The sequence below is a fragment of the Podarcis erhardii genome (genome assembly GCF_964252035.2).
Source record: "Podarcis erhardii genome assembly, chromosome: 12".
NCBI lineage: Eukaryota > Metazoa > Chordata > Lepidosauria > Squamata > Lacertidae > Podarcis > Podarcis erhardii.
The window spans coordinates 20660517-20680828 of NC_138513.1; the positions used below are offsets into that span (position 1 = coordinate 20660517).

The 20312-nt window shown below is 46.5% G+C and overlaps 1 protein-coding gene across 1 annotated transcript in view; it reads right to left on the reverse strand.

The window, feature by feature from the left end:
* Positions 1-14633, reverse strand: part of LOC309353044 (macrophage mannose receptor 1-like) — a 40177-nt gene extending 25544 nt beyond the window's left edge. Inside the window, exons 1-3 of the mRNA XM_081882006.1 lie at positions 14468-14633; positions 6799-7203; positions 2013-2186 (exon numbers count right to left, since the gene is read on the reverse strand). Coding sequence (XP_081738132.1) covers positions 2013-2186; positions 6799-7203; positions 14468-14528 — 640 coding nt within the window. The 5' untranslated portion in view covers positions 14529-14633. The remainder of the gene's footprint in view (positions 1-2012; positions 2187-6798; positions 7204-14467) is intronic.
* Positions 14634-20312: the final 5679 nt, after the last annotated feature.

A 20312-nucleotide genomic window follows, 5' to 3' on the forward strand; every position in this document is an offset into this window, starting at 1 on the left:
CCATTAGCTAAAGTGGTGCTTCAGGTTAAGAACAGTTTCAGGTTAAAAATGGACCTCCGGAATGAATTAAGTACTTAACCCGAGGTACCACTGTAAATGAATTTTATTTGAATGAATGGGTTTAACTTTACTGGACAATATCCACAGTCCCTTTATCCACATCTGCCCATTTGACTTACTTCTTCTCAAAATTAAAGCTAGGAGTCTGGCTTCCCTTCCTCCCCCAAATCTGACCCCTTCGACCCATGTGTCAGAACCCTTGCAGTAATCCCAGCAAAACAATGCAAATAAAGTCAATGCGCTGGTAAACAGCAAGTCCCACTTCAGAGCTATGCAAATAGATAAACTTCTATATGCAACTGCATCCTGAAAATTGCCAGTATATGAGTGAAAAAATTCATAGATGCATGTTTACAAGGAACAGAAGTCTGCCAATACATTTTGCCCTCTGCTTTGTTCTTGCAGCAGGGGAAGGATGTGCAGTTACACACTTTACACCAGAGCTTTCCAAACTGTATGTCACAACACATTAGTGTGTCAGTAGGTGTATCATGTAAATGCTCCTGGGGCTGGAAATGGCTTACTGCATTTATGCGACTCTAATGTGCCACCAAATCTAACGCACGCCTCAATTTTCAAAACCTTGAAACCAAAAAAGTATTTGCTGGCAAATATAAATGCACCATGAAATCTAATGCACACCCTATTTTTTGCAACATAATTTGGCCAAAAAAGATGCACATTCCATTTGAGTAAATACGATAGTTTAACTTCTGGTTTGCTAGTAAAACTAAATTACTGTGTCATGAAATGATGCATGTCTAAAAAGTGTGTCACCAACATTAGAAGTTTGGAAAGCTCTGCTTTACACCATACCAAACCCCTTCCCCCCTCAGCTGCTCCCCACTGAATGTTGGGAGGGGACCAGATGAAATCTGTCTGCATCCTGCATCCAGCAGCTCCTGTTACGAGGGAGCCGGCACACAGCTCATGGAGATAACTGCTGAGTAAATCCATATACGCAGAGACAGTGGCTTTTCAGTCCTTTTATTAGTATCAAACAGAATACACGGAGGCTGTGGAATGTACTCCCTTAAGCTTGAGCTGTTGCCCAGGGTGCCCGCCCGTCTCCCTTGGTGATTTCCTACATCCCAGACTCCTCCTGGCTGGCATGGGAATCTTTCTGTCTCTGTTTGGCTTTCTGCTCTGAGACACGAAGGGAGTGTCTTGTTCTAGGATAAGAAGAGAGCTCTACCAGGCTTTCAAGTGCCATGATGAAATTTGTCTGCTGTACTGTTTCTATCACATCTGACTCCTCTCTCTGTTCAGGACTAGGGCACCTGCTAACCTGCTCCTGTTCCTCACCCTCCATTATTTCCCAGCTCTTTGCTTCCTCTTCTGGGGTGTGTCCTGTCTCAAACCACCATGACCCTGGGTCCATACTATCTTCATCTGCCTCCTGCCTGGAAGCCTGCTGGGGCGGAGGTCTCCCCCACTGCTCCTCATCTGGTTAGTCCCTGACAGCTCCCCACCTCTGGTCTAGACTTCGATTCTGGCCTGAACTGAGCTGCATCCTTATAACCACCGCTTTCCAATGAAAAACGGCAGGCCTGATCCTGTAGGGTAGCCTGACATTACTGACAATTCATTTTGTTCTGACTCACAGGGGAGAGGTCCCCAACCTCCATTTTCTTCTTAAATTGCACAATCCGTACAACAGAGGCAACAGAGACAGCTTCTCTTTTCTCTTTGTAGGTGAACCATTCCTCTAAGCATCAAAGATATGATGGCAAAGTAAAGGTTTAAACAAAACTTTTTTAATTGTTTACCTGCTAGATAATTTATTATGGTCGGAGACCAGCTTATAAAACATACTTGGGGGTACAATCCCAGAAGGAAAACAAACATTTAAAACATTTTACAACAATAAATATAAAAATTTATAAATGCAATAAGCGTATAGACACTTAAAACTTTAAGATAAGCTACCACAGAGAGATGAAATTGTTTACCTTTTATTGGACAATATCCAGTTAAAGAGTCTCTATCCACATCTTCAGTTGTTCCACACCAAAGTTGTCCATGTTCATCACCATCTCTTATGCATTGAGCATACCATTTGTTCCGAAACTTGAATGGAAACCTACATGGGGCTCCCAAGGCATTGCCTTGTATAGTATACAGAGCTAAAGGCAAATTGAACAGACTGTGTTATGCCGGACTGATTTCAAACAGTTATGAGAATTAGCTAAAGCAGAAGAAATGAATACAAAACTCTCAACACACACACACACACACACACACACACACACACACACAGATGCACACATACACTTTTTTTCCAGTGTTCACATTCCTCAAGTTTTGAACATCCATTCTATTGCATCAATGCATACATGAAAACTTCCCTTTAATTGAAGTAAATAATCAGTCCTTGGTGTGTCCAGGGTGGGTTGGAAAAGACTCCTGGTTGAAACCACTGCCAGTCAGTGCTGACAATAAGACGTAGACAAGCCAACATTCTGTCTTCAGACAAGGCATCTTGCTATCTTTCCAAGTCCTTCTGAAGTAGGCTGCATGGTATGCACACTCAAACACTAGTGCCCATAATGGAATGCCTATTCCAGAGTCGGGTGGCCAAATAAACAGAAAAGTACAGCTCATCCAGTTTGGGTAGACCTGAGCCCTTGTTGCAACACAAAGGAGGTGAAAGCATTGCCTTCTAAGGCAAACAGAGCTAAAGGGAAATGGAGCACATACTGTTCAGGGATAGTTCTATCCTGGCATGGATTTTCAGTTTCATTTGCAACTGAAAAACTTCACTTGAACATTTTGCTATGGCAGAAGGCACATATGTGTTTTGTGACAGGAGTGAAGCAGCACCTGGAAGTGGCGAATGTTTCAGTGCAGCATCTTCAGTGAGAGAAAGGGAAATCACACGTTCCCAGCACCCTTAACAAACCACAGTTTGCAGGATTCCTTGTGGAAATGTGCTTTGAATCTATGTTTGCACATAAGCCTTAATGTTTGCTCTGCAGTTTCTCTCAGCTGCTAGAGTTCAACATTTTTAGCTTTTGCCCTGTTCTTGTGATATAGCTGGAGTTTGGACTGATTTGTACAAGGGGGTATATACGAGGAACACATCCACACTTGAACTGAACAATGTAATTGTTTATGTCCTGCTCATTTACTACTGGACTCCACCCCTTGCTAATAGGACTGAACCCTGGAGCATGTTCTCTGCCCCTTTACTGCTGGCTTCTGACAGCAGACTCCACCATTGACACTCCTGATATTTCCCCTTGATATTTCCCCTAGTTAGCTTTTACCCCTTGACTAGGGATGGAAGAATTTGTCAGTTTTGTTTCTCTCAGTTTCTTTTTTCCCAAATGTAAATTCAGTTCTCCACATTTCTGCAGGAATTTGCACTTTAAAAAATCCTCGTGATTTATTCAGCATTTTAGTGTGAATATCTCATATGGAGCACATTTTATAGGCAGATTTGACTAATGTGTATATTTGTGCAAGCAACTTTCCCCAAAATATTTTTTTGCAAATATGTTTATTTTTGGTGCTCACTTTCCCCTAATAGATACCTTATTGTAAGCAATGCTTGGTTGCAGAACTACATTGCAAAATTCAGGCAACTGTGAATTTTGAAGGGAAACTCTGTTTTAGTTCTCCTAACGTTTTCAAAAGTGCAAATGTGATAAATTCAGCTTTAAATGCAAGCTGAATAGAATTTAATCCCCACCCCCACCCTTGAACTACCAGGTCTACAGCTGAGACCTGGACTGGTAGCAGCATTTTGTCTTTCAAGTGTTGGAATCTCCAACAACAACAACATCCAGTTCTATTGTGACATGAAAGTAACGGGAGTTTTCATAGTACTTGGATTTGGCTGGAATTACATTATCATTACTTTGATAAAGAAAAAAGTAATGTGCTGAGTGCTCATTACAAAAAGGGTCCCTTCCTGGGACTAATGTGTGTGTGGTGTTAGCAAGATAGAGGACAGACAGTCAGAGAGATGGAGAGGCCAGGTAACATATTTGTCTTTACCATGGCAGAAGCCAGAGGTGGATTTAGGGCTGTGCGAGCAGGGCACAAACACTGGGCGCTGAACTGAGAGGGCGCTGTCTCAGAGCCCAGTAAGCAAGAAACTGGGCTTTGGGAATGAGGCACAAGGCCCTGACAGGGTCCTAGAGTCTTTCTGTCTCCTTACCAAAGCCCAGTTAGCACTTTCCCATCTTTGGGAAGGTGATAATAATAATAATAATAATAATAATAATAATAATAATAATAATAATTTATTATTTGTACCCCGCCCATCTGGCTGGGTTTCCCCAGCCACTCTGGGCGGCTTCCAACAAAGATGAAAAATACACTAAAATGTCACAAATTAAAAACTTCCCTGAACAGGGCTGCCTTCAGATGTCTTCTGAATGTCAGGTAGTTGTTTATCGCTTTGACGTCTGATGGGAGGGCATTCCACAGGGCGGGCGCCACTACCGAGAAGGCCCTCTGCCTGGTTCCCTGTAACTTGGCCTCTCGCAGTGAGGGAACCGCCAGAAGGCCCTCGGAGCTGGACCTCAGTGTCCGGGCAGAATGATGGGGGAGGAGACACTCCTTCAGATATACTGGACCGAGGCCATTTAGGGCTTTAAAGGTCAGCACCAACACTTTGAATTGTGCTCGGAAACGTACTGGGAGCCAATGTAGGTCTTTCAAGACCGGTGTTATATGGTCTCGGCGGCCGCTCCCAGTCACCAGTCTAGCTGCCGCATTCTGGATTAGTTGTAGTTTCCGGGTCACCTTCAAAGGTAGCCCCACGTAGAGCGCATTGCAGTAGTCCAAGCGGGAGATAACCAGAGCATGTACCACTCTGGCGAGACAGTCTGCAGGCAGATAGGGTCTCAGCCTACGTACCAGATGGAGCTGGTAAACAGCTGCCCTGGATACAGATTTGACCTGTGCCTCCATGGACAGCTGTGAGTCCAAAATGACTCCCAGGCTGCGCACCTGGTCCTTCAGGGGCACAGTTACCCCATTCAGGACCAGGGAATCCTCCACACCTGCCCGCCTCCTGTCCCCCAAAAACAGTACTTCTGTCTTGTCAGGATTCAACCTCAATCTGTTAGCCGCCATCCATCCTCCAACCGCTTCCAGGCACTCACACAGGACCTTCACCGCCTTCACTGGTTCTGATTTGAAAGAGAGGTAGAGCTGGGTATCATCTGCATATTGATGGACACCCAGTCCAAACCCCCTGATGATCTCTCCCAGCGGCTTCATATAGATGTTAAAAAGCATGGGGGAGAGGATGGAACCCTGAGGCACCCCACAAGTGAGGGCCCAGGGGTCTGAACACTCATCCCCCACCACCACTTTCTGAACACGGCCCAGGAGGAAGGAGCGGAACCACTGTATAACAGTGCCCCCAGCTCCCAGCCCCTCTAGACGGTCCAGAAGGATGTTATGGTCGATTGTATCAAAGGCTGCTGAGAGATCCAGCAGAACTAGGAAACAGCTCTCACCTTTGTCCCTAGCCTGCCGGAGATCATCAACCAGTGCGACCAAGGCAGTTTCAGTCCCATGATGAGGCCTGAATCCCGACTGGAAGGGATCCAAATGGTCTGCTTCTTCCAGGCGTGCCTGGAGTTGTTCAGCAACCACTCGCTCAATCACCTTGCCCAAGAATGGAAGGTTTGAGACTGGGCGATAATTGGCCATCGTGGCCGCATCTAAAGATGTTTTTTTAAGAAGCGGTTTAATAACCGCCTCTTTCAGCGGGTCTGGGAAGGCTCCCTCATGGAGGGAAGCATTCACCACCCCATGAAGCCCATCGCCCAGTCCTTCCCGGCTAGCTTTTATAAGCCAGGATGGGCAAGGATCCAGGAGGCAGGTGGTTGGCTTCACTCGTCCAAGCAGCCTGTCCACATCCTCGGAGGTAACAGATTGGAATTGATCCCACACAACTTGACCAGACAGGACTCTAGCACTCTCCCGCCCCGGCCCTGCTCCCACGGTGGAGTCTACTTCTTCCCGAATCTGAGCGATTTTATCTGCAAAAAATTTTGCAAAATCATTGCAGGAGAACATGTGGCCCATACTGGGCCCCGATGTTACAGGTGGTTCCGCTAAATTGTGAACCACCTGAAAGAGTCTCCTGCTGCTGTTTTCTGCAGATGCAATAGAGGCGGTGAAGAAAGTCTTCTTCACCGTCGCTATCGCCACTTGGTAGGCTCGACGTTGAGCTCTAACCTGTGTCCGGTCAGATTCGGAATGAGTTATCCGCCACCGGCGCTCTAGCCGTCTCAACGATTGTTTCATTGCCCTCAGATCCGTGGAAAATCACGGGGCTCTCCGGGCTCCATGCAATCGGAGAGGGCGCTTCGGAGCCAAACAGTCAATAGCCCTGGTTAACTCCACGTGATAGGTTGCCTATAGGCCCCTGCCCAAGCCCTCATGCCTCCTTCCCAAAGCCAAGAGCCTCCTTACCTGTCTTTGAGAAGGGAGCATGAGGGCAGGGTGGGGGTGCCAAATTTTGACCTTGCACGAAGTGCCACATTACCCAAGTCTGTCACTGTAGAAGCAGACTGTTTTAAACAGCCTCTGCCGCCCCTTTACTGTGGTCCTGATGACTGTTATCAAGTTTGGTTTTTCTACTGATATATTTTGAAGTTACGTGGTTACCATCGTGCCTATTTCGCCCCCTGATGCAGGGGATTCATCATGCTTGAAGCAAATACACAAGCTGGTCACTTAAAAAAAGAGAACAGATTATCTGAACTTTACCTTCATAGTGTTTAGAACACAATTTGTCTTCAGTTCCATAGATCTTCCAGGTATTCTCGCTGGTGGCTTTATTAGACAGCATAACACGATCTTTTCGACCACCCTCAGGAGTTACAAACAAATCTTGGTGTTCAAGTCCAAGGAACTTTGTATCATTTGTGCATTCCCATTTCTGAAGTTCAATGGTCTCATTACAGGAGGAAAGTGTGACTCGGGCCTGGTCTGATTTGGAAGGCACTGCCAGGCATAACTTTGTCGCCATGTTCAAAATATGGCCGTCGGAAACCCACCTAAAATTTTGCCGCTCATTACTCTTATCACAGTAGTCCAGGATGATGGAACGAGTGTTCCAAGACTGTATACAAAGCTTGAGGTTTTCATTATATATCAGAAAGCTGTCACTCTCTGTAAAATTAAGAGAGGAAAAATAATAGGAAGGAACTTTGTGAGAAAGTTGCACAGGGCTCTTGTAGTGGATCCCACTTCTAGCACCAATTATGTGGTGGATCCTACTGCTGTACACCAATTGCGGTAGCTCCCACCTATGGACACACACTATAATCACAACAACAGGTTGACTTTGGGTTCTTGTGTGAGGGAAAACTTTGATACTTGGAGACCCAGGCAGAAGTTGAACAGATAAGATTTATTTTATAGAATAAAGTTAATAAAACAAAGGATGTGTGTGGTGGGATAGTGTGCTGCTTGTGCGTAAAAGCTTGATCCCTCTGGGGTTTGGCTGGTCATCCAAACCGATGCACTAACGGAGCCCCCAAAGCATGACTCCGTCAGTCGCTGGTAGAATCTGACAGTGGGCGTCTACGGAATTTACGCCAACATAAAAGCTCTTTGACAGACATGCGCTTTCGAGACTCTCTGCGTGACAGTTTCCGGCGAAGGGTGGGCGTTCCCAACGGGGGTCCCGTTACCTCTCCACTACTCTCACTGGAAGCATCCCAGAGCCTCCCCTCCGCTGTGACTCCTGCACTCCCCCTGCTGGTTCCCTCTTCTACTGCAGATTCTCTCCTATTCTCCTGTAGCCTGTCCACTACCTGTCTCTCCGATGGCAGTTCCCTGACATCCACCTCCCCCCCAGGGCCCCCTTCACCCCCTCCCGCCTCCTCTCCCACTGGCGGTGAGGGCGGAAAGCCCCTGAAGGAACTCTCCTCGTCGTCCGAGGATTCTAACACTTCCAGCCACGGCGTACCGTCTCTCTCCCCGTCTTCCTCTTCTTCGTCGGAGTCGGCTTCTTCACCCACCCCTGACTCTGGGAACCCTTCAAACTCTCCTTCCTCATCGGTGGTCCCAAAGTGTTCCCTTCTAAATCGAGCCACGGGTTGCGGTTTTCTTGGGAAACGCTGATGAAATGTTTCTATTAAAACCTCGTCATTGACTACCTCTGCTGGTACCCAAGTGTTTTCCGACTCTGCTTCCCCCTCCCATTCTACCAGATATTCCACCTGATTCCCCTTCCACCTGGAATCAATGATTCCTGCCACGTTCATGTCGCGCTCTCTCTCTTCTATCACGGGCGTTTGGGTGGCCTCTCTCTCACGCTCCCCCCACTCGCGTCCCTCTCGGTACGGCGACAGTAATGTCCTGTGAAATACTGGGTGTAATTTCATGTGACTGGGCAGCCTGAGTTTGAATGCCACTGGGTTGACCTGCTGTATGACCTCAAAGGGTCCCAATCTTTTGGGCCTCAATTTCTTACTCCCGCCCTTGAACGGTAGCCCTTGGGTGGACAACCACACCCGGTCCCCCACCCTTATAGTTTCACCTTCCCTCCTATTTCTGTCTGCTTGCTTCTTATATTCTTCCTTGGCTTTCTCTAAGTTAAGTTGAAGCTGACGGTGGATCGCCTCCATCTCTTCAAAAAAATATTCCGCCGCCGGCACGCTCCACCTCTCCCCTCCCTCTCCTGGGAATGCCCGGGGGTGACACCCATAATTTGCCAGGAAGGGACTCATCCCTGTGGACACGTTCTCCGCGTTGTTGTAGGCAAATTCTGCTAGAGGTAACTTATCCACCCAATCATTTTCTCTGTCTTTTACATAACACCTCAGGTATTGTTGTAAAACCCCATTTGCCCTTTCCGCTTGCCCATTGGTTTCTGGGTGCCGGGCAGTTGAGAAATTGAGTTCTACGTGCAGTAAGCTCATAAGTTTCCTCCAGAACCTGGAAGTAAATTGTTTCCCTCTGTCGCTGACCACCCTCAAGGGGGCGCCATGCAACTTGAAAATATGTTCTACAAACAACTTGGCGGTTTCCTCCGCTGTGACTGCATGTGAACAAGCTATAAAATGACACATCTTGGTTAATTGATCTACCACCACCATGACAGCTGTTTTGCCTTTGGATTTTGGCAGGTCCGTCATAAAATCTATGGATACTGCCTCCCATGGCCTTTCGGGCGTGGGTAAGGGTTGTAATAGCCCCGCTGGCGCCACCCTCTCTCCTTTCGCTCGCTGGCACCTGTCGCAACCCCTGACATATTCCCGTACGTCCTCCCTCACCTTGGGCCACCAAAACTCCCTGGTAACCAACCACATGGTTTTGTGCTGTCCAAAATGTCCCGCTGTGGGGCTGTCATGCAACTGCTTGAGTACTCTGCCCCTCAGTTCCCCGTCGGGTATGTACAGTGCCCCTTTGTAATACAACGCCCCGTTCTTTTCTTCGAACCCCCCTGTGTTCTCCTCTGTCCTCCGGAGCTCTCTGAGTTTCTCTTGGGCGTATTCATCGTTCTCCGTACCCTCTATCAGTTCCCTCTGCCCCACCAATGCCGCCCCACACACCCAGCGGTCTTCAGGGATTACATGCCTTGCCTCAGGCGCTCCCTCCCCCTCTAAGTACTCAGGTTTCCTGGAAAGAGCGTCCGCCCTCACGTTCTCGGAGCCGGGCACGTAACGAATCTCAAAGTGGAATTTGGAGAACTCCTGGGCCCATCTCACTTGTCTCTGGTTCAGCACTCGGGCTGTTCTCCAGTATTCCAGATTTTTGTGGTCAGTTCGGACTTGAACCTTGTGCTGCGCCCCAATCAGCAAGTGCCGCCATTTCCGGAATGCTTCATGAATGGCGAGCAGTTCTCGGTCGTACACTGTGTAGTTCCTCTCTGATTTGTTCAACTTCCGCGAGAAGAATGCACACGGTCTCCATTCAGACGTATCTTTTCCCGGCTGGAGAAGAACGGCCCCCACCGCTCGGTCTGACGCGTCAGTCTCCACTCTCATTGGTTGTTGTAGATCCACGTGCAAGAGTTGCTCTTCCGACGCAAACGCCTGCTTTAAGCGTTCGAACGCTTGTTGCGCTTCTCCCGTCCAAACAAATTTCTTTTTGCTACTAAGACAATCCGTGATGGGCGCTGTTAAATGGGCAAAGTTTTTGATGAACTTCCTATAGAAGTTTCCGAAGCCCAGGAACCTTTGCACGTCCTTCTTGGTCTTTGGTGTTTTCCATTCCAGTACCGCTTGAACCTTGCTGGGATCCATGGCCAATCCCTTGTCAGACAACCGGTACCCCAGGAATTCCACCTCCTTGGTATGAAACTGACACTTCTCCAGTTTCACCCACAGCCGGTTTTCTCGCAGCTTGCTCAGTACCTCTCTTACATCTCGCACATGCTGCTCCTCATTGTCTGAGTACACCAGAACGTCATCTAAGAACGCTACGCAGTTCTTGTAGAGCAGTGGCCCCAGGACGTGATTCATGAATGATTGAAAACAGGCGGAGCCCCCTTGTAATCCGAAAGGCATAACGGTGTACTCAAAGGCCCCCAAGGGGGTGAACATAGTGGTCTTCCACTCATCCCCCTTTCTCACACGTATCAAGTTATATGCCCCCCTAAGGTCCAGCTTGGTAAAAATTTTCCCTTTTCTCACCCGTGTTAGAATGTCATCAATTCTGGGCATAGGGAAAGTCACTGGTTCTGACACTGCATTTAGGGCCCTGAAATCACATACAAGCCTGGGCTTGCCTGTGTTTTTTTTGTCCACAAAGAACACTGGGCTGCCCCCCACCGCTCGTGACTCTCTGATGAAACCTCGCTTGAGATTCTTGTCAATGAACTCCCTTAACTCCTGCATCTCACTGTCTGACATTGCATACAGCTTGCCCACTGGCAATTGTGCTCCTGGGAGTAAGGTAATTTGACAATCAAAGGGTCTGTGCGGGGGCAGTTTATCTGCTTCTTTTTCGCTGAATACGTCAAGCAAGTCAGCGTATTGTGGTGGCACCCTCCCTTTGTCCATCACTTCCATCCCTGCTAGAGTGCCCCTGGCGCCTGCCTGAGCCTCTCCCTCCTTGCAGTGTTCTAGGCAATGTGCTGATCCAAAGGAAACCACTCTCTGATGCCAGCCTACTAGCGGATCGTGTAGCGCCAGCCAGCTCATACCCAAGATAATAGGAGCTCCTCCCAAGGTGGCTACGTTAAACGCTATCAGTTCGGTGTGTCGTGCCACCCTCATTATCATTGGTACAGTCTGTTGGCTCACTTCTCCTCCCAACAGCTCCCTCCCATCAATCGTGGTAACCTGCAAAGGCTTACTCAATGGGATAGTCTGTATTTGGTGTGCAGCTGCAAACTCTTTGCTCATGAAATTACATGAGCTACCTGAATCCAATAGCGCCTTTATCTTCAGTGGGTGTCCGTTTGCCAGTTCCAGCAACACCTCTATCACAAGCGCTGGTCTTGGAGGTTCCGGCGTGGGCACATTCATTACTCCCTGGCCTGGCTGCTGTGCCCTGATGTTGGCAACCAGGCGTTGGCTTTTACTGGCTCCGTGATTTCTTCTTCCTCCTTCCCCCCAACAGTTCCCGCCATCCCTTGCCATTCCTTCCTTTGCGGACAGACTCTGGCAAAGTGACCTGGCTGTTGGCAGAGATAGCATCTCTTGCCGCTCTTTCCCTCCTTCTTCCGCCCTTCACTGGTGTTTGAAACTGCGCGCGCGCGCGCTGTTCCAAGTTCCATCGGCTCTGCTGGCGGGAAAGGCTGCTCCGGAATCTCTGGAATGCGGAAGTCCTTCCAACGTTCCCCCTTTCCTTCCCGCTTTTCCATAGCTCTAGCTTCCTGGCGTGCCCCAATGGACAGCGCTGATTTAGTCAGCTGATCCATAGACTCCGCCCTAGGCGCCCGGGAAAGTTCATCTTTCACTGCCGGAGAGAGACCTTCTTCAAACAGCATTTGAATAGGTTCACTAGCAAGGTCCCACCCAAGTCTATGAATCAGCATGGTGAACTCAGTCCAGTACTCACGTACAGATCGGCTCCCCTGTTTACACGCCATTAACTGCCTGCGCACCACTCCCTGCTCGATCTCGCTGGAAAACATCAAGTCCATGGCGCGGAAAAACTTCATTGTGTCCTTTAAGATTTCATTATTGGCTGCCATCAGGGGCCGAACCCAGTCCCTCGCCCCTCCCTCTAGATGGCCAATCACGTACGCCACTCTAGAGTTCTCGTCGGGGAAGTCATCAAACAGTAGATTGAGTGCATATTGCATCTCTGTCCTAAAGGCTTGATAGTTCCGGGGATCCCCCCCAAATTTCTGCACCAGTCCAGGCACCCGTCTGGCAAGTGGGGTGGTCTTCCCCTTATCTGCATCTTGAGCCCTCCTCTCCTCGAGCCTCGCCGTTTGCAGTGCCAGCTGGACCTCCAACGCCCTGTACCTTTGTTCCAGGCTTGGATCTGCGCCAGCTCCCGCTCCTGCTCCTCCGGTTCCGGATGGTTCGCTCATGATGCCTTCTGCTTGCACAAGCTGCTTTCAAAGACTGTCAGATTGCTGTGGTGGGATAGTGTGCTGCTTGTGCGTAAAAGCTTGATCCCTCTGGGGTTTGGCTGGTCATCCAAACCGATGCACTAACGGAGCCCCCAAAGCATGACTCCGTCAGTCGCTGGTAGAATCTGACAGTGGGCGTCTACGGAATTTACGCCAACATAAAAGCTCTTTGACAGACATGCGCTTTCGAGACTCTCTGCGTGACAGTTTCCGGCGAAGGGTGGGCGTTCCCAACGGGGGTCCCGTTACCTCTCCACTACTCTCACTGGAAGCATCCCAGAGCCTCCCCTCCGCTGTGACTCCTGCACTCCCCCTGCTGGTTCCCTCTTCTACTGCAGATTCTCTCCTATTCTCCTGTAGCCTGTCCACTACCTGTCTCTCCGATGGCAGTTCCCTGACAATGTGTCAGGAAATAATGTACTTTCAAGAAGCAGTTAACTTATTTAATATTTACACTAAATCTAATGGATTCCATTACAGGCCTCCAATCAAGGTAGTAAACACACAGCTTCTTTTAAGCTTCAGTTGCTTATGTTCAGTTATCGTGCTTCCATTAGATGTTACAGATTTCTAGACAAGTTGGTAAATGCTTTGCTTATTTTCAGTTATGTTACTTCAGTTCCTGAAACTTAATTACTTTGGTGTTACATACACAGCTTCCTCCACAGCTTAATACTTTGGTTCCTAAGCAAGGTGGTACTTTTTGTCAGTTACCCTATCTTTTTACAATCACACTCCTGAGGTATTCCAAGTAACAGACCCAAGGGATCACCACACCTCTCTTAACTGGTTTGGGAGTCTTCTCTTTCTAGAGGAGCTCTCCCCTCCTGACTAGAATGAGACCTAAGTAAACTGTAACCTCACAACTTCTACTTCTCCTGGGTCAAACTCAGCCTCCCATTTAACTCCTGGCTGAATACTCCCCCTAGGCACTGCACACAGTCTTCTAATCTAAGATAAGAGTCTCCTTTCTCTAGCTATAGATATTTTCCTCAGTGTGGACACAAACAGACCAGAAACAACTCTCCCTTTTGCTTTCTCTTAAACTTCCTCAGAAATGGCTCCTTTTATTCTCCCTCCAAAAATACCGTTCCACCTACCTCTGGCCAGCTGTCTTGACATTTTAATAGCCATGATATGAGCTAGCCAGCTATGGCTTGTGAACTTCTACTTTAACAGTTCTTTGTTTATTGTTTTTTAACAAAGCTTCATAATTTCTTTGATTTAATTGTTTGAGATCAACTGTTAAGATTATCCCGAGCTATTTAAACCTCACATGGGCTATCTTTATCTTTGACATTTCTGTCATCCGCTTTTGAAGTGTCACCATCAAATTAATTGGTAGTGTTTTTAATTTTGCATAATTAATTTGCAATTAAATCTTGGTGGAAGATTTCTAAGTGTTCTTTCAAAGACTGAAGCACAACAATTGAATCTTGCACCATTATCAATGTGTCATCAGCAAACACTGTCATTTAATGAAGATGCTGAGTATTTTTCATGAATAATATTGTTAACGTATTATTGTTTAAGAATTTCTTATATTTAGCATTTTTTTCCTGTATTGTGCAAAAATAAGCAACAGGGATATGACTGACTTCTGTATAGGACAAAAGCAAAATATTTCTTGAAGCAATAGAACACAATTTAAAAACATGTTTTCAAAATTGTGTTAGCAGTTAATTTATTGTAACCCACACCTGTTTTCTTTGTTGTGAGCAACTTAAATATTAAATTAGTTATCATTCAATCTAACATGTCGTGGATTTAACTTCCAAGCTGTACAACTTTAACTTCCAGAAGATTATTTAAATTTAACCAAATAAAAGTACCTGAAATATGCACCTCAACTTATTGCTGAGGTAACAACGGTGATGGAAGTGAAGAAGAGCTTACCTGATACCTGAAAAGCTGGTTGAATGAGGATCAAGAGATTTAGGAACAAAAGGAAAGACATTGGCCACAACCAAACTTGCCACACCGCTCCCGTGGAAATAAAAGAAATCAGAGTTTGCTGCTTTTTAAGAACTCCTTCATAAATGAGTCAGGCAGAATGATATTTTCACTTCTGTCTTTGGCATTATGAAACACTTGTAGCACACTCACTTAGATTTTTTGCTAAACTTTTAATCAGCTTCCTTCAGAGGAAAAAACCTATTTCTGCTGAAAATCTTTGGGTTATTTAGATTTATTTCCCATCGCATAGGCTGGTACAACTCACCAAGCCAACATACAGTACACAGTGCTACGGAAGGAAGTAACTAAAGGATTCTCACTGATAACTATGCTACTGCTTTAGCCATGACTTGAAGACCAAGTTCCAGATCAAACCGATAAGGAATCTCTGTGGCTAAAGTCAGTGAGATGAACTGCTCAGAACAAAGAGCTGACAGGAACTGTGTAAGGCCTGGCGTGTCCCAATTGTGGGACCACAGACAGCATGGAGGCTGAGTGTGTTAAGGTTAAGACTCAAACTGCATCCTTGGCCCACAAGGTTTACTCTGCAAGGTTTGCTGAGGGAATTCAGGAAAGTGAAAACTCTTGTTTGAAACTGCTGCCCTTTACTTGAAGAGTGTGCAGATACAGTCCCTGACTAAGAGCCGTCTATGTAGCTCCTTCTTGTAATAACCTAGGTCCAGTGATGTAGCGTGGGGAGGGCAAAGAGGCGTTGTTGTTGTTTTTTAGGGGCACAACCAGGCACTCCCATGACTGGCTCCCTCATTGAGGCCAGAGTCATGGTGAGGGAAGCTGTGCCCGGGTTGGGCCTTTGGAGCCTGGCTCCAATGAGCGAAGGAACTGCAGAGGCAGCTTCCTTGCGTGATGGCCCAAGTATATACAGTTGGCCACAGCTCCACTCCCAGGCTCCAATGTGAGAGTGCACCCCCTGCACCACTTTCCGAGGCTGGGGTAGGACAGTCAGACCCCAGGTACTGGGCTACCAGGGCAGCATATGTACACCCTTGAAGCAATGCACTTGCCCCAGGCAACAGTACCATATACTCTGCCACTGTCTAGTTCTTTAAGAATGCACTGGATGATATTCCAAGCCACCAACCCTTAAGAGAGCTGGAACACACAAACACACACACACACACACACACACACACACACACACACACACACACACACACACCATTTATAGTCTCTGCAGGCTTGAAAGTTTCAGAGTTGATTTTCAGAAGGGTGAATTTAGCAGAAGAAGTCAGTCCCAGCAATAATCATTTCAGGTTCTGGGGAGCATGAAAGCAAAACTATATACAACCCACCCACACCCAATTTACCAGGCAAAGGACAAGAATAATTGGTATGTGTCAGGGAACTGCCATCGGAGCCAGAGGGAGAGGGAGGGCTCCAGAGGGATTCTGGAGAGCGTACCGGGAGGGAGAGAAGCAGCCCATCTTCTGGGGAAGGAAATCAGTGTAACACTAGTGGAGAAGGGGGGCAGATGGGGTAATTGGCGAGGTGGCTCCATGACTCCTTGCCGGAGACCAGCGGGGAGAGCATGGGTCCTCCGCTGCCCACACCCTCCCTGCGCAGAAGGCTTCCGCGCAGGGAGAGTAGACGGACACTAGGCGTCAAAGAGCTTCTTTGCTGGAAGAAGTTCAAGAAACGCCCACTGACGGATTCTGCCAGTGATTGAGACAGCCACGAGTGAGTGGCTATCCAGACAGAAAGGGTTCACCCAGGTAATTCAGCCAAGCGTGGCGCCGATTTACGCACGAGCAACCCCTAGAACCATTACAGTATGTAACCTGCTGCTGCGTATCACTTAGACAAAGGTATGTGGGAAATTCAGCCTCATATAAATAGCATGCGTAGCATGAAGGAGTTAAAGCCATAGAGTAAGGTATTTTTGCTAGACTTGACTGGGTCATACCCCCTCACCTTGGGATGAAGGAGGTGAAGTTTCTTTGTTCGCCCCTCTTCCATTATGTGAATCTGGCCAGGGAGGACACCTGGGCTTGTCACTCAGAGCCCACACCATGTGTTTAGAAACCATGTTATCAAATTTTGCAACTAAGTTTTTCTGCCTGTGTTTTTCTTTCTAGTTTTCTATGGAAAACTACATGAATCTGATCTTTGGAAACTTTGTAAGTAAAAAAATCTTTTTAAACTTACCAAACTGTGTGGCCTTTTCTATGCTAACTGGAAACAAAGGGAAACTTTGTAAGTGAGTTAAAGTGGGATATTTTAAAGGTCTAACAGTCTACATTCCCATGCTTTACTTTGCTGCATGTTTCATTATTTTACATCTCTGCTGGGCTTACTGACTGGAGAGGGCTTGCCCAGCGTCTGGATCTAGGCATCCAGGAAATTATTATTTTATAATAACCAAATACCAATAGGTTACACATGCTCCGTGGGAGAGCTGAAGCAGGGAGTGGGCACCATTATGGGCAACTAGGTTATATTACCTTAGAACAGTTAGGAATGATGTCTGTTGTGTCCTTTCTGTAGGCCTTGAGTCCTTGGAAACAGGTTAAGTTTAATGTTGCTCAGATTTATTTATTTTTGTCTAATTATGGAGGATCTTTTTTAAGCGCCTGCAATTATTTTTCTGGCACCTATTTGAAGATCACAGTGAAAGCTGAGATGGAAGGGCAGACACAGACTGAGGCAGCAAAACCCAGCTTAAGAGAGAAAGAATGGTATTTGCGTGCATGTGACTGTGCTCATGTGTTTCCTGGTCTTCTTAAAAGTTTGTGGCAGTGATGTTGGTTCATGTTAAAGAATCGTAAGTTATTTGGCTCCGTCACTGCCGTTGCAGTGAGTTCTGTCAGAAACTGTTAATAAATGCCTTTGCCATGCAAAAGAACACCAAGAATCGATACTAAACTCATTACACTTTCATTGTGAAAGATGCATTGAGTGCTTCATCACATACTACCTTCTTTCGACATTTGGTTTCATGCTTGCTGACATGCTGACAATATATTTGTTCCAATGTTCACTTCCTCTTCTGGCGAAATACTGTGGAAGGAGAAGCAGCCCTTGGCTAATTGAGCAATATTTATGGCTTTTTAAACTGTGGGGGAAGCGCAGGGCTGCCCTGCCAGGGGTGTATGATGGGGTGGGGGGCGGCTCACCCCGGGTGCCACCCTGTGGAGGGGTGACAAGATGGCCCACTGCCTCCCCCCCAGCTGTAAAGCGGCTGAGGGCGCTTGCGGTGTCTGTACAGGCTGCTGCACATGTGCATTCCCCACCCCGGGCGCCAGAGAGGCTTCCTCCACCACTGTGCCCTGGGCAGGAAGATAGGGTGTATGGAGTTGGGTGCAAGGGGTCTTCATTTAAAAAAAAATAAATTAAAAATGCTTTATGCATCTGCATGTAATCTTGCCCCCTTTTAAAATAATAATAAATTTTTTTTTTGGTATGTGGTTTTCTTTTGGTAAATCTACCAAAGAATAAAATAAAATAAAATCAGGACTAAGGAGTTTTCTCAGGAGGGTAGAGGGTGTGTGTGCAGTGTCCTGTTGGTGTAATAGTGGTGGAACTCACCCTTCTTCTGATCGGAAATGCTCAGCAGGGGGCAAAAAAGGGGGAGGTTGTCTAGATAAATGTCCTTATTTTTATCTGGGGGGTGTTGGAGGGTATGGAACTTGTATGTGAGCGGTAGTTAGCCCCTTATTTGCTAGTAGGCACGCGTAGGACATATATTTCAAGAAAAATATGTCATTGTTTTCAAGAATTATATTTCACAACAGGCTGTTAGGAAATCCTTTTCCAAGTAAGTTGTAACTGAAAAACAAAACTATATATCCTGTGCAGCTGAGGCCAAACTTCAGCGAACCCCAAAGTGGAAGTATTTGTCTATAAATCACTTCCCTTAAAATGCCAGATTTGTTACAGGTACGTAAGCAAAGAGAATGAAGAGCTGGAAATTTCACTATTAAATTTATGTCAGGCTGCAAGCTTAAGAATTCTTCCATTAATATAAATCCAGTGCCATTTTTCTAGAAAAAGAGGTGCCAGAACTCACCACGAACACCTCCCTTGCTCTCTTAGAATGGCAATGGTGCCCACCTGAGAGGTGCCAGAACTGAGTTCCAGCAAGTTCTGGCTGAAAAGGCAGCAGCAGCACTGGATAAATCCTTTTTAATTCAATGGGATTTCCTTCTAAACGAATATTGATCTATTAGAACTAAATATATATAGTTTCCCCCTTATAAGTTAAATGGCAAATGAACAATGTAAAAATTCAAGAGTTTCAGTCAGCAAGTGTTCAGATTATCTGCCAGCTGTGTGTGAAAGCTGGGCTGCATTCATAGATACTGAAAATCACTCGCTACATATTTATTTTATTTATCTTTATGTTTATATCCCACCTTTTCTCCATGGACCTCAAGGTGACATACTTGGTTCTTTTCTTTTCCATTTGTCAACATAGCAACATTTTGAGATATCTTAGGCTACGGGGTGGGAAAGCCCAATGGGGCTGATCGTAGGTGTGGGAAGGCCCGGTGAGGCTCACCACAGTGAGGTCAGGCCCCTAAGGGTGGGTGGGTGGGCTTAATGCCATCCCAATTTCGCAGGGGGTGGGGTAGTCCGAGATCCCCTCAGCCATAGGGAGTTGGTGCCTATGGGGGTTGTGGTCAGGTGAGGACTGCCTTCTTAAACCTTCCCTAATCTAGGTAAGTGCTTTACAAAATTGCATGTTTTTAAAAAATCCCGAAATTTCAGGAAGTGACGCTGGAGCCCACCAGAAGAGATTTTCCTTTCTGTTCTTCTGTCCCACTAGTCCCTTTCAGCCTGAAGGTTCTTCGCTTAGGCAGGAATAACCAGTTGCACCAATATAAGATGGGGGGCACTTGGTTTACCAGCAATATATGTTAACAGGATCTAGGAGTCTTAGTAGACCACAATATGAATCAACAATGTGATGCTGCAGCAAAAGAAGCTAATGCTATTCTAGGCTACATCAACAGAAGTCTACTCTCTAGATCAAGTACCACTCTACTCTGCTTTGGTCAGACCACACCTGGAATACTGTGTCTAGTTCTGGGCACCACAATTTATGAAGGACATTGATAAGCTGGAACGTGTGCAGAGGAGGACAACCAATATGATCAAAGGTCTGGAAAGCCTTATGAAGAGTGCTTGAATGAGCTGGGTATGTTTAGCCTGGAAATGAGGAGACTAAGAGGAGATATGACAGCCATCTTTGAATATTTAAAGGGCTGTCACATGGAAGATGGAACAAGCTTGTTTTCTCCCACTCTGGAGAGTAGGACACAAAAAAATGGCTTCAAGTTACATGAAAGGAGATTCTGACGAAACATCAGGAAGAACTTTTCGGACAGCAAGAGCCCTTCAACAATGCAACAGACTCCCTTGGGAGGTTTTGCACTCTCCTTCCTTGGAAGTTTGTAACTGGAGGTTGGATGGCCATCTGTCATGGATGCTTTAGTTGAGATTCCTGCATTGCAGGGGGTTGGACTAGATGACCCTTGGGGTCCCTTCCAAATTTACAATTCTAAGATTTTATGAAAGGTCCTTACAACATAATGCAATTTAGTCCCGTATGATTAAGTAATTATAAATAAAGGAGTCCTCCCACCCTGAGAATAATGCACTCAGATAAACTGGTTTGTGCAGATCTTTTTAGGTAAGATACTTTGGTCATAATAAAGGGCTACATCCAACTAAATTCTACTTAGGGAAGACACTTTGAAATTTATGTTTGGATTTTTAATTCATTTCAGTGAGTCTACTCCGAGGCAACCGTGTGTGAGAGAGATAG